This window comes from Bactrocera neohumeralis, chromosome 4, assembly GCF_024586455.1.
Source record: "Bactrocera neohumeralis isolate Rockhampton chromosome 4, APGP_CSIRO_Bneo_wtdbg2-racon-allhic-juicebox.fasta_v2, whole genome shotgun sequence".
NCBI lineage: Eukaryota > Metazoa > Arthropoda > Insecta > Diptera > Tephritidae > Bactrocera > Bactrocera neohumeralis.
In genome coordinates this window covers 72,519,966-72,539,567 of record NC_065921.1, presented here as the reverse complement: position 1 = coordinate 72,539,567, position 19,602 = coordinate 72,519,966, and the positions used below count along the sequence as shown (strand labels likewise).

The 19,602-nt window shown below is 40.1% G+C and overlaps 1 protein-coding gene across 1 annotated transcript; it reads left to right on the top strand.

The window, feature by feature from the left end:
• Positions 1-10,143: 10,143 nt before the first annotated feature.
• Positions 10,144-11,359, top strand: LOC126755194 (elongation of very long chain fatty acids protein F-like). The gene is made up of 3 exons (XM_050467589.1): positions 10,144-10,334; positions 10,406-10,596; positions 10,677-11,359. The coding sequence occupies exons 1-3, from the start codon at positions 10,298-10,300 to the stop codon at positions 11,271-11,273; spliced, it is 825 nt and encodes a 274-aa protein (XP_050323546.1). The 5' UTR covers positions 10,144-10,297; the 3' UTR covers positions 11,274-11,359.
• The last annotated feature ends 8,243 nt before the right edge of the window (positions 11,360-19,602 follow it).

Below are 19,602 nucleotides of genomic sequence, written 5' to 3'. Positions count from 1 at the left end.
ATACCAGTGATGTCTCATATGCATGTAAGATCCGACCACCTATCAATACGTCCGTGTGTCCATCCATCCATATGTTCGTTTATCTGTCGGTTCGTGCGTTTATCCGTCTGCTCATACATCCTTCCGTTCATACATCCGCCCGTCCACACGTCCATCTATTCGTCTATCCATTAATCTATCAAATCCTGTCCATCCATCCGTCCAACCGTTCGTCCGTCTGTCTATGTAAGATGTTTGGCAGGAGATCGGCATTGCAGTTCGTTCATTCGTGGGTATAACCTTCCCTCTGCTTATCCGTCCGTTCATACTTTTAGACAAATTAACATTGATAAAGTTGGATGAGCTCGTCTTCTTTGGCAGGGGATTGGTATTTCAGATGCACTAAAGCTGCCTACTGCCACGTCTATAAAAGCCATCTAACGACAAATTTCTAAAACTTCTATAACAAAAACCAAATTTGGGATAGTCGATAGCCAGACGGCAATTAAGACTATAATCTCACATCGCATTGCGCCTTGAATGTTGCTAGAAGCAGGGAGGCTCCATCTGGTATCGCAAAGTTCGTGCAAAAAACGGAATTACCAAAATTCCTATTGGCAGTCTATACATGATGGCTTATGGTCACAGGAGCTGACTAAACAGATTAACCTGGGAAACCTAACATCTCTAACATATAATGAGTTAAAAGCCATAAGAGAATTCCTCTCGGAAAAATGATCGCAATAGAAAAAACTGGTCTATGCGTGGCTTATTATAACAGAGACATATTGTCACCATAAAGTGCCATTCGTATGGCTAGTGCCCGAACCAGTAGTAAAGGAAATGTGGAAGTCACTACTGGCACCACATGCGAGCCGGATGGCCATAAATAAAGATGATTTATGCAAGAAGTAGACATAACAGAGATGCTTTAACACCTCCTAAGCTTCTATCTAGCCTTATCTAGAACTCATCATAGCTATCTAGGAGCTTCGCAGTTCAAGGGATTAGTTGAGGTATCCAAATTAGATTAAAGTCGCTCTTAAAGTTCGCAAAAAGCATTGTTGTCAGCTCAAATTAAAGACGAACCGCCATCTGGCATTACTAAGAACCATTAGTTCTATACGTGGCGTGACAGGTGGCCAACCTAACTTAACCTAACCTATGCTATAGTGATCCGATCTGTACAATTTCTTTGGGGACGTTTGCTTCTAAGTCTTGCAAGCTTCATGGCAAACTTAGTAATACCCTGTTACCCAGAATGGATAAATCTTTCTGAGGTACATTTTTTTATGAAATTTTATTCTCTTTTCATTTCAAATGTAAACTCACCGACGCTTTTTAAAATGAAGCTAAAAATCTTCCCTTGCAAAGACATTAACCTCTCTGTATATATGTAGTAGGTACATTATAAGTTCGATATTCTTTCAGTTTTTGACTCACCCTAAAGTTAATATATACCTTACATGCATGTATACCACATCGCTTCTGCTTGGCTTCCATATGTTTACGAATTTAAGGCCAAGGCTTATGTTTCGCTTGTCATATTCGCCATGAACGTAATGGCTTTTTCCATTAGTCCAACTGCTTGTAATTTTGTGGGTGTGAATTTAATGTAGATACTCCATTTCATGAACTGTCACGGATATCTGAGGTATTTGACGTATTCAAATTTTAAAAACTGTTTACCTCTGCAATGACGGAAGTAATTGGTCAAATATATTCTATATACTACTGTGGGCAATATATATATATAGCTTTATATTTATTTATTGAGCAAAACTATCATACTCCGTACTGCTTGCCGCGAGAGTACAAAGAGTATAGGTTCAAACTTAAATCTACAAACCCATTGACACAGTGTGCAATATTAACTATCCGTTCACCCACCATTCATTCACCTATATATTTTTCTGTGTGTCCATCCATCCATCCATCAGTTTATGCGTCCGTATATCCGTCCATCCATACGCTCATGCGTCCGTCTATACATTCGGCTAACCGATTATCCGTCCATACGTCTATCCATCCGTCTTTACACCCATCCGTTCGTATGCCTGTTCATGTAAGATGTCTGGCAGGAGATTGGAATTGCAGTTCGTTCATCCGTTCGTCCATATATCCATCCGTGGGTTTATCCATCTCACTGTTTATCCGTCATCCTTTGAGACAAATTAACATTGATGGAGCTGGATGAGCACGTCTTACGTAATATTAAATTTTAATAAAGCAGAGTAATTGGTAAAATCGTTGAATAATTGGGCTCCACATATATCTGTTATATACAGAACTACTTAAATTGCAAGAGGGAGGATGGAGTTATGCAAGTTCACGCAATTGAAGAAAGTTCTCTGATTATTTTACATATGGCTCAAGCAGCTCACGACTTCCGGCCTTAGAGCAAATATCCTCTGGCTACCCAGAAAATCTGTTTGAAGACGAGCTAAAGTAAGAAGGCGAAACATCGCTTCCCAGGGTTGCGCACTGGGTTAGAGACCCGCCACTTAAAAGGACACCACGAAATCCAACGCAGAATAACTCCTGCGAACAGGTGCTACTTCGGACTGAGTAGGCAATTGAGAAGTAAATTCATCTCTCGACGAACGAGGACCAAACTCTACAAGTCACTTCTCATTCCCGTCTTGCTATATGATGTATAGGTATGGACAATGACAACATCTGATGAGCTAGCCTTAGGAGTTTTCGAGAGAAAGGTTTTGTGGAAGATTAATGATCTTTTACGCATTGGCCACGGCGAATACCGCTCGCGATGGAACGATGAGCTGTTTGAGATATACAACGACATTGACGTAGTTCAGTGAATTGAGAGACAGAGGCTACGATGGCTAGGTCATGTCGTCCAAATGGTTGAAAATACTCCAGGTCTGAGAGTATTCGACGCAGTACCCCGCGGTGGAAGCGAAAGAGAAGGACCTGACCACTCGGCATTCCCAACCGGCGCCAAACAGCGAAGAGGAAGAACGACTGGTGCGCTGGCGATTATATCGATCAATCGGTGAGTTATCTAAATTGCATTCTGTGTCAATATTTTCTCGATACGTAAAATCGGGTCAATACTTCACGTAACCCATTTATACCTAACATAAAAATTTTCAAATATCCGGTTGATGTTATCTTAAACTTAATATGTTTAAATATTATGAGTGAAAACGACAGAAGCTTTGCTCTTGACTTGATTACATCCGAATTTAGCGCTTCCTTACTTGTTTAATATAAATTTTTATCAATACCTGAAAATATTGCTCCACCTTTGAATGTACCAAAATGTGTGCCTATAAAATATTCAACAGAAGGTTCATCATGAACTCGATGTGATTTGATTTGGAAGACACAAGGTCGCCTCACGGAAAGCTGGCTGCCCGCTGGCTCTATAGAAGTTTCAACAGAAAGTTCATCATACGGGGACTGGACTTTGAGCGAACAGTTCGTATGCCATCTATATAACATAGTGGTTCGATATCACCGCTTCCGGCAAATGTGTAAATTTTTTTTTGGAAAAAAAGGAGGTGCGCCGAAATTCAGATCGATATCTTTACAACTAAGTAATTATGATCCAACTGCCATCACCTTCTCAATGGTAAAGAATTCGTCAAAAGCAATGAAAGTGTTTGCTTGATTTCCTATATCTTTTTGGCAAACAAGCACGCTATTAACTTACGAGTATAACAGCCACCTTGATGTATCCACTTAGCAACACAGAGACACCAAGAGGTTCTCTAAATTATTACGCGCTGCCTGAGGTGACAATCGCACCAAAACGCAGTCTGTCTAACGAAAGTCAGTTCGCATCTAACGTTGAGACCTGTCAGCATTTAAAGCATTTGTTGCTGTTATTGACATCTTGAACACTTTTTGCTTTGTAGTTAACACGACTTAAGTTGAAAAAGTTCAGAATGTGAGCTTTGATCTTTTCACACATGGTCGCTTGGTGTAATCAAAATTTAGTATATCGTTGCGTTAAAAAGTAAAACCAACAAATTTATCGCTTAAATGCTTTCAGCCGGGCGCAATTAGACAATAGACGATGGTGCAAACATTGAGCCAGAGTTAGTTAGTATAGTTAGTAGACAAACATAATGGCAATCGGTATCAACGGTACTTTATTGTTTATTGTTGTTGCTATGTTTTTTTTGCATACCTCACTTACTACTGAGACAGATTTTATGACTACTATAATATTTCATAATTATTTAATTTTTTTTACATTTTAACGAGTTGCTTAGTGACGGCTTATGACATTTGCTCTATTACAACAACAATTTCAGCGAAAACTTAAAAAGGTTAATATAATTAAGTGACTTAATTACTTTATACTGCACATTGACGAATTGTCGAATTGTACTGAGTATTTTTCGAAGAACTTCACAGTCATTTAACCCCGAAGAAGAGAAGACGCAGAAGAGCACAGAGAGGAGAGAGAGAGTCTAACATAGAACATACATATGTTAGAGAGTTTTAGCTACAGCTGTTAATAAATATTAAGTCCAACTAGACATGAACTTAGTAAGACTTTTTATTGGATGGCATACAACTTTTATTGGAAATCGTTGAGAGCGCTTACAAATCATTTTCCAAAGCATACTGAACCAAGCACATGTGTTTACTTTAACAGCTGATCTCTTCATAATTGTATTCCGCTTTCCGCCTATTCGTAATTTTGAAAAATACTAAAAGGAAGGAAGAACTAAGTTCGGGTGTAACCGAAAATTTTATACTCTCATATTTTTCGAAGATCAAAGTTGGAGGCACAATGTCCCGGTGTTCCGATTGTCAACCAGAAGTTGAAAAAATTTATATTACATAAATCAGGCTGGAAGATATTAGATATATTGACAGGGCTTACCCAGCTATCTGGGGCTTGGATATTTATTGTCCGATTTCGAACATTTTTGGGTAAGTTGTCATCCGATTTCAACCATTTTTTACGGATTATAAAGAGACGTTAGAAAGACTTTTTCTCAGGAAGTTTAGTCGATTTAACTTAAGTGGGAGATTATTTGGGACAATTTTAACCCAATTTGGGTTTTTTAAACCTATTTGGGTACGGGTTAAGCACACTTTTTATAAAGTTATAAGCCACAGCCAATACCTTTATGCCATATATGCTATATGTTATGAAAGTTCAAAAACAAATTATAAACTATTTAAGAGAACAAATAAAAAATCCAGACTAAGTACATTCGCCAGAAAGGGCATCATTATCCAAATACCACCAAGATGAGAAAGATCAGGTGGACTCCAGCGCTATGGATTCGCATGAGTTCAGTAAACGTTAATCATTAACCAGCATTTGTGGGGTTGCGAAAGCCTTCCGGCTCAGAGTGAAGCCTAAAAAGTCCATGGAACTACTAGCTCTTAGCAACGTTCACATGACCGTAATTGTAGGTGTCCTAACTGGAAACTATCTCATTGACTCTGACGTGGTAAAGCTAATGACTTCGGAGGACGTAACTTGTCAAAATTGCAGCGAAGAAGATGAAGTGAAAACGTCTAAACACTTACTCTTTCACTGTTCAGCTTTCACCAGACGAAGCAACTTGGTTGTCAAACTTTACGACACCGGCGAATTGGTTTGAGTAGATATTAGCTGCCTCAATAAATTTTTGACCTGCTCTAGGTGGTTTGTAGATATGCAACAGCCTTTTTGATCCATGGTTAGGAGTTCTTGACATTACAAATGACAAGGTCTTTAGCTATCTAAGTGAGATTATTGATTTTATTTGGAAGTCACAAGGTAACCTCAGGGAAAACTAGGTGTCAGCTGGATTTTTAGAAGTAAAGCAGGTATCGTGCCTGGCCTGAAGCTGGCTGACCGCTGTTTTTATGTATATCTGGACAGTGCGTAAGTGGCTCTTGTACCGCGATATGATCTGATTTGTAAGACAGAAGGTGATCTCACGAGACGCTGGCTGCCCGCTGACTCTATATAAGTAAAGCAGGCACCGTGCGTGGTCAGTACTTAGGAGACTCTCACGCCGCGATATGATATCATTTGGAAGTCACAAGGTGAACACACGGAAAGTTGGCTGCCCGCTGGCTCTATATAAGTAAAGCAGACTCATGTCTGGTCTGGTGACTTTCACGCCGCGATATGATTTGATTTGAAAAAAAGTGCTCTCACGGGAAGTTGCCTGACAGCTGGCTCTAAATAAGTACAGCAGGTACCGTGCCTGACCAGTGCTTAGGTGACTCTAATGTGTTTTGATTTGGAAGACATAAGTTGACCTTACTGGAATCTGGTTGTCCGTTGGCTCTATATAATTAAACCAGGCACCGTGCCTGTTCAGTGCTTAGGTGACTCTCATGCCTATATGCCTGACTGCCCGCTGACTCTATATAAGTAAAGCAGGCACCGGGCGTGGTCAGTACTTAGGAGACTCTCACGCCGCGATGTGACTTGACTTGGAAGTCACAAGGCGACCTCATGGAAAGTTGGCTGCCCGTTGGCTCTATATAAGAAAGCAGGCACCGTGCGTGGTCAGTACTTAGGAGACTCTCACGCCGCGATATGATATGATTTAGAACTCACAAGGTGACCTCACGGAAAGTTGGCTGCCCGTTCGCTCTATATAAGTAAAGCAGACTCATGTCTGGTCAGTGCTCAGGTGACTTTCACGTCGCGATATGATTTAGTTTTAAAGCCACGAAGTGATCCTCTAAATTTTAAGCTTAATAGAGCTCAATGAGCGATACCAAATGAGAATTTGCTATAATGAGCGACAATCATAATCCTCGTCTGAACGCAGTCTTAACAAGTCTGATGATGATCTGAGAGAATTAAACTGAGAGTATTCATTGCCTGTCACTTAAGAGATCTGTTCTCAACAGGGACTTTTGTTAATTATTCCTTATTGTTTTTGGTATTTTACTTGAACTTGAGTTCGATCTCATTACAAACTAAAATATATTTCTGCTTCAGAAAAAGCCCAACGAAATTTGAGCAGATGATCGATCATAGGTGTTTGAGGGAAAATTTTGCAACACAACTTTTTAAAGAACAATGTCACTTTGTGAAAAAATGAGTATCTCTGATATTCACATTAATTTTATCAACATTTTTTTTATTATAAAGCAGGTAAAAACACTACGATATAAAAAGCATATATTTAAATATATGGCATCGTCACCTAAAATGCAAAATAAAGTAACATCACTTTTCATAAGTTTGCAGGCGAAGAAGAGACGGTATAATAAACCCACATATATTGAAGAAAATTTTGAGTTTTGGTTATAAAGTGGTTATGATAAATGTTTACATATTGGTTATTAAATGGTTATGAATTGGTTATAACTGACAGCGGAAGCTGGCAATCCTGCCTATATGTATGTAATATTATGTAGTGAACTGTAAGCAATAAAAAAACTCAATTTCGATTGTTTTATGATACATTGTTTTGCATTTTAGTTGACGATATATATTATGTTCCTATTTTGTACTTGTCACTAACAGCTAAATTGCTTTAAGTGCAATAATATGCTTTTAATTATGTTAACAAGGTTGGGTGCGTACTTAAATATTTACTGTTGCTTATATAATTGCTGGAATGCATATAATTATTTATTATGTTTTCTTTCTTTTTGCGTCAAAACATTTTCTACAACAATTTCTTTCGCATTTTTATACCCGCGCAGCGTGCGGCAAAAGTGTATAATATCGGAAGAGACTTCATGCGTAAGTGGCTGGAATCGGATCATTGCCACGCCCACAAATCATTCGATATGAGGGTAGACGCCGCAAAAAGAGTTAATTTAACCCCTGTCTTTGAAAAATTGGACGAAACCGGCTAATGACCACGCCCATCTTCATACAACTCTTACCTTAAAATCAATTAACAGTAAATTACCAGTTAATCTGTCAAAACAGAGTTAAATCGGAGCAAGCAAAAGCGTTTACTTCGGCTGATTACCTTATGATCGACATAGTCGGCCTACTGAGCATACTAGTCGTAACACCATCACCCATCTTGAGGCCCAGCATTCATTATTGGATAATATTCGACCAAATAAACCAAGTCCAGCACGTAGTGATGAAAATATAGCAGCCGTAGCTAAGAGCTAAGACCGTGGAGAGTCGATTTGGCGCCGTTCGCAGGAACTCGGACTGACGTATAGAACGACTTGGCGCATTTTACGTCGAGATCTTAAATTGAAACCGTGAAAAATACAAAATGCAAAAACTGAAGCCGCTCGACCTTCCCAGGCGACATCGTTTCGCTTTATGGGTTCTTAAAAAGTTCCAAGAAGATCCGACGTTTTCAACCCAAATTTTGTTGAGCGATGAGGTACATTTCTGGCTCAATAGGTATTAAAAAGCGAAATTGCCGCATATAAGACGAAAAGCTACCTGAAGAGATTCAAGAGCTGCCACTTCATACAGAAAAACAACGGTTTGGTGAGGTTTGTGAGCCGGTGGAATCATCCAGCCATATTTCTTCAAAAATTATGCCGGTTAGAACCGTCAATGGCGACCATTATCGCGCCATGATAACCGTCTATTTGATACCTGTAATTGAAGCTCTTGATCTCGGCGACTTTTGGTTTTAACAAGATAATGCCGCTTCCTACACATCGCAAACAATGGATTTATTGAGAGAATACTTCGGTAAGCAGAGAATTTCACGTTTTGGACCGGTCGATTGGCTACCAAAATCGAGTGATATCACACCGTTAAACTTTTTTCTGTGGGGATAAATAAAGTCCAAAGTCTATGCTGACAATCCCGCTTTGATTCACACCTTGGAGCAAAACATCACGCGTGTTATTCGCCAGTTACCAGACGAAATGCTCGAACGAGTCATCGAAAATTGGACTCAACGAATTGTTCATCTGAGACGGAGCCCCGGCCGACATTTGAAACAGATATCTTCAAAACATAAATGTCAAAGAATGTTCTTTCGAATAATAATAAACATTCCCCATTAAATTTAAAGTTTCTAAGATTTTTCTTTAAAAATTTGGATACCTCGAAATCGATCACCCTTTATATCCTTAAATATCTAAACTAAAACAGACAGTCAACGAAATTAAACTGGTCTTGGACTAGATTAGGTTAGATGACTAATCAAAAAAAAATCGTACGTAGACTGCTATGCGTAGTGCTTTCTGATGCCATAGAAAGGAAGAACTCCTGTATTCGCATTATAAATTTTTAAAACGCTTACTGGCCAATACAAACATGCACATACGTTTAATTTCCACTCCCGCCAGCTCGATGTGATGTCCGAAGGTATGCGCTTGACCGCCCAAACGCGAGACAGTCAAGAAGGACGTGTTGAGTTGTTTCCACCTCATCTTTCTCCATACAGCTTTGGCTGCGTCCGGTAAAATTCCCAGCCTTACTGCGTGAACGCCAACAGGGCAATGGCCCGTTAAAAGCCCCACTGCTGGGTAGGGCTAACCTTACTGATGCAAAGAGATCACCTGATCTTTTGCCATCGATCTTGGGCCAAAAGGCTTTTGCGACAGCGCATGTACCGATTGTGTCCCAGCGCTGACCAAGCTTCCGCGAAGCACAGCTATTTAATAGTAGACCACAAGCGGATAAGGGAGCACCGATCCGCTCCCATTCTACCAATAAAGGCGCTGAGGTGCCTTTCCTTGCTAGCTCATCAGCTTTACAGTTTACTGCGATTCCTCTGTGGCCTGGCACCCATACCAGTCTTATCACAAATGCATTCGATGCTATTGATAGCGAGGTTAGGCCCTGAACCAGCCCTGTACGCACTTTAAATGAGTTCAAGGCTAGTATCGCCGCTCTGCTATCGGAATGGTATCTGCTGATACCTTAATGACTGCAACCTGGGCCTGAAAGACACTGTCCACTGCCCCAACTAAATATAATGCTTTCCGCCCACTGTTTGCCTATACTCTGGTATAAACATTATATTCAAAGACGGGTCTTTGGTTCAGCTTATCCAACATTTCAATTTGAGCGATAATATTTCTGTTAGCATTATGTTATTCGGTGATCAAAATTATTAACATCGGTATGTAAGCATTCACCAATACGATCTACTAAACGGTTAGTTTTAGTCAGCGCCTAAGTAATGTTCGGCAGCGCCCGATTTTATCACTACCTTACCGTTCAATTCGTTTTGTTTTGGTCGTAGCTTACTCTGAGCGTACAAACTCCGTTTTATATTTACAATAAAAAACATTGAACATTTGCATGGAGCTCGCATTTAAACTCACATAACAATGATTTATTAGACGCTGAGCTGTTTATAAGTTACGCTGGACCCGTTTGGTGCTCTCAAACATTTTGTTTAGTACGTCCGTAAACTCTTAAAGCCGACAAATGTCGCTAAGTTTAGAAAGCATATTTCACGAGCGCGGTAATGTCAATTGGAATATAAATTTAAATAATATTTTGACACTTGTCTACTCAATTTCTCTTAACTTACAGATCCTGTGGCCGAGCAATTGCCACTACTCGGCTCACCTGTGCCAATCATTGCGCTAACATTGGCCTACCTCGCCATCGTGCTGGTCATCGGGCCGGTTTTCATGCGCAACCGCAAGCCGTACAATATCAAAAAAGTGATTTTAATCTATAATTTTCTACAAGTACTCGCCAATTGCTTGCTGTGCTACGTGGTGAGTTGTGCGACAAAGTCCGTGCATAGTTTTGCAAAATAATCCAAGAAAAAAATTCCAATCTGTTCGCATTCCTTCAGATGATCGTCACGTTCTATACGCACCGTGCGGAAGTGCCCGATTTCGGTTGTCTAGCCAAATATCCTAACTCACCGACGCTGCAGAAGCTCAACTTACGCGGACTCTACGCTTTTTACCTCTTGAAAGTGATCGATTATGTGGAGACGATCTTCTTTGTGCTGCGCAAAAGCTTCAAGCAGGTGTCCTTCCTGCACGTTTACCATCACATAATGATGAGCACCTTCAACTACTATCTGGCCACCTATTATGGCGGTGTGGGCCAATACGCCAGCGTCGTTATAATGAATTGTGCGGTGCATGGTTTCATGTACACGTATTACTTCATGTCGGCGCTGAATATGAAAACGGGTTTGTGGTGGAAGAAATACATCACAAGATTGCAGCTGACGCATTTCGTACTGGTTCTACTGCATCACTCCTATCCGTTGATCTTTCGGCCGCAATGTGAGTTTCCCAAGGGCTTGCTGTGGTTTGCTGTCTTTCAATCTTTCGTAATGTTGTATTTATTTGGCAAATTCTATGTACGCACATATTTACGGAAGGGACAAAAAGCTGTTGCATCTGACAAGGGCGACAAAATGATTAAAACGAATTAAAAATATTGCAAAGTATTCGGTTTGGAAGAGAATTGTATTTGAAAAAATATACAACCGAGTAATTTGAAGCTCAAAAATAAAACCAATATCATGCTAAGGACTCTTTTTTTTAGAATTTTCTGTCATCTAACTCCCGTCTCATACACGGTCGGTATCGATTTGTGTCTGGGTTCATTTCGAAGTCTTAACGCTTTTATATCTTTTTCGAATTTAAAGTGACAGTGGCAATATCCAATCATTTCCCGGGTAGGGAACTTCGTTTGGATCCTTAAAGTCCTTAGTTTTCCATGTTGCAGTATGAAAGTTAGCAAAATCGTATATTAACCGTGCCTACTAAACAAAGGACAGGTTAGGTTAGGTTAGGTTAGATAATACTGGCTGGCTGTCACGACATACATAGACCTCCCGATGTAGGGTCATTATTAATAGGAGCTGAAGTTTATTATCGTGCAAGAGCTCACCGGGTCAAAGTTGATTTTTTATGTATGATCCGCCGACCCGGAAGTTATGGTTGTTCCCTCTTTGATTTCATTGCTGTTAGTATGGTAACTTCGTATCGAGTTATCCGCGCAAAGTTCAAAGTTCAGAGGTTCCATTTTTTAACGAACTCGGAAGTCGCAAATCCAAGAGCTCCATCTAAAATTTTAAGTCCAAAGGATTCATATTTAACAAACTCGCAAATCGTGGTTCCTAGAGCTTAAAGAAATATGCTTCTCCGAAAATTCTAGGTGAGCTTGTTTCGATGTCATAATCATGCTTACCGAGATTAACAATTATCGAGAGAATCTACATTTTTTTCCTGAACGGAATATACATATTAAGTTTTCCACGAAATTTGTAACTCCCAGAAGAAACCGTCGGAGATCTTATAAAATATATACATATATTTGTGTTCAGCTTGATGAGCTGAGTCGATTGAGTTCACGAAGTTTGCTTTTGAGATATTGATCTTAAGTTTTACACAAATCCTCTTCTCCCGCTCATTTATCGGAACGGCCGTTCTTTGTTATACCATATAGCTGAAAAGACCTTGTGTGGAAAAATTTTTCATTTGACGAGATATCATCACTAAATTTGGCTTGAATTATTGTCCAAGGCAACTCTGCGATATCTGAAGAATTTTTTCAGATCGAACTACTATAGCAAAAAGCTAGCATACAAACCGAACGATCAAAAACAAGTTCTTGCATAGAAACATTTCATGAGATAACTTTACCGATTTAGGTTAGCTGAGGTTAAATATTTGATTCTAAAAAAGGAGATCTCACTTAAACAGCTTATAACGCCGGTCCGCTGTGGTTCTTAGAACTAGGGTCATAAATCGACAAAGCGCTTTCAGGCATGTCTAGTGCCAGATGACAATGAAGATCCGATTCGTTTCCACTCCGTTGTGAATGGGTTACGAGTGTACCATCTCATCGACTTTGCAGTTTCCATCGATTCCACTCCATTCAGGCACTCAAACGAGTCTGATGATGATGCTATTTTTAGTGAGAGACCAGACCAGACCAGACTTTGAGCGCACATTTTGCCAGCTCAGTACTAATTTCGTCGCCCTGATGTCGGAGTGAATGCTCACCACCCTGAAAAAGGCTGCACTCCGGAGCAGTAATCTAAATAGTAGCCACTTCCATCTGAAACGCACAAGAGAAGGTTCAGCAGCCTAAAGCTAATATTTAAGGAGAGTTTCTTACAAAGACATCCACTCCAACTTTCCCCCCAGCTTGAAACCATCTATGAAAAAGCTGGCTGCAATTCTGCTCCTACGGCTTCTCTCAGTCCACATATCCCGTGTGTGTATGAGCGAAGAGGAAGGTGATGATTTCAGCGTGACCCTGTTTGGACTCCGTCATATACCCAGTTTCTCTGAGGCTTAGTGCGGCAATATCCATGGGTGCTATGTGTAGAGTGACATTAAGTGCCATTATTGATGTAGTTAGTCCGCACTTTTCCAAGTCTATAAGAGCCGCTTTTATGGACACGCGCAAGCTTCTTACGAGTCACCAGTTGATTACACCAAAACATAACCTTTGGTGAGACTCCCCACCTTTTTCCTTTAGCTTCTCTACAGCAGCATAGGGCAACCGTTGCCTTCTTTACTCTCTCCTCAATATTTGGCCTCCAGACCCAGGTTTATCTTATTATCTACAGCTTGAAGGCGTGAGTCTCCGAATAAGGGAATGTGGCTTCTGAGACTTTATACCTACTAATATATAAAACCATTTTGCTTTTACTTCGGTGGACAGCTAAGCCGGCTCTATGTATTCAGTTGGATGCCACGTTGAGGTATCCTTGACATAGCTCGTAGATGGTACTTATAGGTTTTCTTTTTACTCTAAGAGCCACATAGATATTTTACATAAATTATTGTAAAATATTCCCTTAATAAAAGATAGGGATAGAAGAAAAATCACACGTTAAGGTTTTTGCAGGGTTAAACCTAATTTCTGTTGGGGCGAGCCATAATTTTTCCGAGCCATTCTACTTCAGGCTGGATAAGAAAGCAAAGCAAATGGGTCTGACAACGTCCGGTGTGTTTAACGTGGGTACCTGCTGACTACAGCCTTACCACACTGCGCTCAAAAGCACAGCGGATCAAATCAATGCGTTGATCAGCGCCCTGAGAATGCTAGGCATTTTCAGTACCAATTGACAGTGTGGAATGGACACACTAACCACCTTGGTCGGGTTCGAGACCCATCAAAAACCTCTGCCGTGCTTTGCGTCCGGCACCCGGTTACGATGCAACTCCACATTCAACTGACAATGTCAATTCTTCCCGTATTTGGATTTTAACCACAACCACCTCGATACTCCCCGAGGGGCCAGTCCGAATAAACAGGTTGGAGTAAACTCAAGGGCTCCTGCTCCCCGTGGTACCAGAATTAAATCTCCAGTCAGACCTCGTAGCCGAAGCTACTACCAATTGAGCTTATATACGGCTCTGCCCAGGGATTGGAGCCCATACACACACCACTCATACAAAATCTAACAATAATTCCCAGCTAACCGCCTTCGCCGCTTAAACAACTCACGCGCAAACGACCCTAACTGTTCGGTATTCCGACTAGCTATCGCTAACAACTAATCGTCCATCAGTCCAGCTAATCCCCATACCACCCAGAGTCCGAGTAAATCGCTATTAAATGCGCCCAATCTTCTATCCCCGAAATAGGTCTGATAGTCTTAACTTCGAAGTTGTAGATAATTTCGTCTATCTTGGAACCAGCATTAACATCGACAACAACGTTAGCCTCGAAATCCAACGCAGAATAACTCTTGCCAACAGGTGCTACTTTGGACTGAGTAGGCAATTGAGAAGTAAAGTCCTCTCTCGACGAACAAAAACCAAACTCTAAAAGTCACTGATTATTCCCGTCCTGCTGTATGGTGCAGAGGCATGGATTTGACAACAACTGATGAGTCAGTTTTCGAGAGATAGGTTCTGCGAAAGATTTATGGTCCTTTGCGCTTTGGCCGCGGCGAATATCGCATTCGATTGCATGATGAGCTGTCCGAGATATACGACGACGTTGTTTTAGTTCAGCGAATTAATGCTAGGTCATGTTGTCCGAATGGACGAAAACACTCCAGCTGTGAAAGTATTTGACGCAGTACCCGCCGGGGGAAGCAGAGTAAAAGGAAGACCTCCCCTCCATTGGAAGGACCATGTGGTGAAGGACCTGGCTTCGCTTGGAATCTCCAATTGGCGCCACGTTGCGAAAAGAGGAAACGACTGGCGCGCTGTTGTTAACTCGGCTATAACGCGTAAGCGGTGTCTACGCCAGTAAAGAAGACGAAGCCATTCTACTCGGCAACTAGAAATCATACGCTAAACTTGTGCTCCCTTACTTTAGCGCTAGTGCAGACGTCGGAACTCTAAACTGTATTCTTGCCTTAGTTAGTTATTTACCTGAACACAAAGGCTCAAAATATTTTGTAATATTTATGGAATCCCAAAGGATAAATAAAAGTTACAATAACCTAACAAAGGAATACAAGAGAAAGCAATTGTAAGCTTACAACATATACATACCGACACCACTTCACCAAAGTTGATATTTTCGAGATTCAATGCTCGCAAAGCAAGGTCGGGTAACGAGTCTAATAAAAGCCAATGTATGAGGTAAAATTTTCTTTTATTTATACTAGGGTGTCTGTTAGTTAAATGTTAAATTATTTCCTTTCACTATGAACGAAATGAAAATATGAAGTAGAAAAAATTCATGCCTAGAAATAACTGTATATATAGCGGTCTGGCAGAAAACATTAATGAAGCATTTTTTATTGCCATTCAGAGTTTGTCTCAATTGAAAGTTCATTTATCGTTTAACAAACATAATTATCCCATTAAATAAGGAACACCCTAATGCAAGTAGTATTGCAAACATGTAAGAAAAAAATTCCACATACGCCACGATGACCGGCACAACAACATCATCAACTTTAATGAGGGTAATATCAATAGTAATAAAGTCGATGGACCGAAAAGCACTGCCCACTACAACTTGGAAAACAAAACAAAATATGAATGAGCGCCCAGCCGGACACAGATGCTTTGAGTGTCATTAATAACTAGCAAGTGGTTAACGAGTGTAGTTAGAGCTTTCTGTGCAGCTGATTAAAAGTTCGCCCCAATACGAACATACTCAAAATGTCTGTTTGTACGCTGAAGCATTCTTTTAATTGCCTGACTATACGATAGTGCTGTGAGATGGGTTAGTAATTTTTTCTTCCTCTTTTGAAGAGAGAAACTTTAACAGAAATCTTTGATGGCGCTACTGGGTAATTAACCGTTAACTTAACCGATAGGTGGTTTTCAGGACCTAAAAGAAGTTACAGAGCACAAAATTAGCAGATCTGGGAACTACAAAATCCTCTTCATCTACCTTAAGAAACTCATAGAAGCTTTAATAGAAATCTTCGATAGCGCTAACCGGTGATTTAACCGATAGGTGGCTATCAGGACTCTAAAATGCTAGGAAGAGAACAAAATATAGTATTTACCCACTCAAGGTGATTCATCTCTTTCGCTCACATCTAACGCGGTGTCAGTTATGTCACACATCATTTCCCTTCTCGACCTAGATATCAATAGGTTACGATTAAGGTTAGAGCGCTTGTATAATTAGCATTGTAAATGATGATGGTTCCAAGAAACCAATATGTAACTGAGACAGACATGTCATCGTATGCTACAAAAATATAGGTACATATTATATTTGATTTAACAAAATATGGGTTACAGTAGGCCATTGATCCCTGATTGCAATCTAACCAAAAATGTATAAAAACTATTTTTATTTTTAAGCCAACCAATATGCGAACTCATACGAATTAGAGAGCAGAGGTTATATTTTTTGAATATTTTCCAAAATTTTCAGTTGATCCATCAAATACTTAGTTTCGGATATATGAACGTATTTGTCGGAATTTTTTAACTTAAGGCCGTCTCAATGTCTGGCTAACAAACATCTGTCATTTAAGTTATGGTTAAAAACAATATCTTACCGAAAGAATTAGTTCTGGTTAAGTTAATCAGAACTTAACAGACAGATGGGTACTAACCAGCCTTGGAGAAAACGGCTCTTAGCGTACTTGGCTTTTAAACTTTAAACGTTATTTTCTCGAAACGCTATTTTCAGAGTCGGTGAGAAAGTTTCTCCCAAATGGCTAGACCGTTCGACTTGAAATTTTCACACGACCCTCTTAGATGTATTATCCTTTAAGTCTGCCTCATTGGGAACTCTGAAAAGTAGTGCACTAACAAAGCAAGTGGCTTTGTAATCCACTAAAACGGGATAAAAAAACAGTTGCGGAACGTAGGTGCTTTTCGTCTATAGGCTGCTATTGTAGATATATAATTATTTATAAATACTTATACATATACAAAAGCCAAAAGGTATGACTACATACGAGTATAACTGCATATGCGATAAGCTAACGAAGTGTACTCAACGAAAGTTCGGTTGTACTCAAGTGGCAAGAAAATTGTGAAATAAATATACCGCGTTTCCCAATAGGGATGATATGATTTATAAGTGTAGTTTCGGCCATTTTTAATATCATATTTTTAATAGTAGGGAGAAGCATCGCAAGCCGGAATGCGGAACTTTAATCCGCTAAACCTAACCTACGCCCAACTCAAGAATCTCCCACGAAACCACCGGTTAAATTACTTCGTGGTGTTAGGGACAGAACATTTAAGTCTCCTCTATTGTGCGAACTGACGGACGCTGAATCTGTTGAAAAAGTCTGAGTCTTATCATTATGAATGCTGACGCTTGGCTAACAGCTTTCCATTTCTCAGTCGACTGACTCATGTACTAAATTATCGACCGTAAAATTACCACCGAGTGTGTTTTGAAAATATGAAAATATTTATGCCGTTTAGGCAAGTACTGCTGAAGACCGCAATTTGTCGACTCAAGACGTTTTGTAGAATTGTGACTGTCTCAAACCACAACCTGGCGGATTTTGAGAAAGGATTTGTGCTTGCATCCGTATAAAATTATTCTCACTCAAGAACTGAAGCCATTGGACTACCGTAAACGTAGTGAATTAGCTGATTTTGCCCTGGAACAACTTGAAAACTACAACGAAATAAAAAAAATCATCCTTCCTGTCGGTTTGTCGATTCTGTTGCGAAGAAAATGCTCCAATTATTCATGAACAACCAAAGTTGACAGTTTTGTATGGTTTTTGGTCTAGTGGACTCAATGATACGTACTTCTTTACTGTCATTGGAAAGGGGTATACTATAGATCTATGATAGCTAACTTTTTATGGCCGTCATTGGAAATAGTTGATCTGACAGCATCTGGTTCTAACAAGACGGGGCTATGTGCCACACAACACTTGGAACAACAGAATTATTGCGACCAAAATTTGAAGATTCGATTGTAGCAAAAAATTGTGACATTGAATGGCTTACGAGGAGTTGTGATTCAACATCATTAGACTACTTTTTGTGGGTTTATTTGAAGTCATTGATCCCTAGCAATAAACCAGACTCTCTTAAAGTTTTAGGCATGCTATTCATGACATACGACTTGATTTGGTGGAAAAACGCGGCTTACGCGTTTAAAGCCGAGTTTGCAACAGTATACCAGTCGTGCTTCCTTTTCGCTGTTTGGCCCAATTGGATATTCCAATTGTATCCATGTCCTTCTCCACTTGGGCTTTCTAAAGAAGTGGAGGTCCTCCTTTTCCTCTGCTTCCCTCGGCGGGTACTACGTTAAAAAATCTCAGAGCAGGAGTGTTTTCACCCATTCGGACTATATGACCTAGCTAGCGTAGCCGCTGTCTCTTGATTTGCTGAACTACGTCAATTTAGCAATTAGGAGGACGAGAATGATGAGTGACTTGCAGAATTTGGTCATTGTTCGTCGATAGAGGACTTTACTTCTCGTTTGTCTACTCAGTCCGAAGTAGCACTTATTGGAAACAGTTGTTCTGCGCTGAATTTCGAGACTGACGTTGTTGTCGGCGAGGTCTTTTTCGATTTTAATGGAACTTTCGATATGACTCAACGTCAGTTTACACAGCCGTATTAGTTTTGCGGAGATACCAAATTCAGACATAGCGGCATAAAGACAGCTCCTTTTCGTGCTGTCGAAAGCAGCTTTGAACTCGACGAAGAGATGGTGTGTGTCGATTCTCTTCTCATGGGTCTTTTCCAAGATTTGGCGTATGGTGAATATCTGGTCCGTTGTTGAAGTTCCAAGCCTGAAACCACACTCACAAGGTCCAATCAGTTTGTTGACGGCGTGCTTCTGTCTGTCACACAGCTCAGACGATTGTACTTCAGATTACATGAAAAACATTTGAATTTCCGTAACAATTTGTGTTTGTTTTTAAGAAATCATATCACTCTTATTGGAAAACCCTGTACTTGTTACTGAGTGGTATGAAAATTCTGAGGAAATTTTATTATTTTTCTGCATACGAATGTGTTTATATATGTACTTGTATGTATTAAAGATTTTCATATGGATTAGTACACCTACATTTGTATGTACATTAGGGTGTCTGTTGACGTCCCGAAGTTTGTAACACCTAGCAGGAATGGTTGGAGAAACTATAAAATATATGTATTATAAATGATAAAAGGACGAGCTGAGCCGATTTAGCAATCCCTGTCCGTCCGTCAGTTTGTATCGGACCCCTATAGCATATAGCTGCCATACAATCTGAACGATTGGGGTCAAGTGCTTGTATGGACAAAAACTGAAGCTTCAGAGGCGTCTGCAATCAACTTGGGATATAATGGACACCCTAATATAGATACATACATACATATCTACATATGGTAGGTGAAGCAAATAGG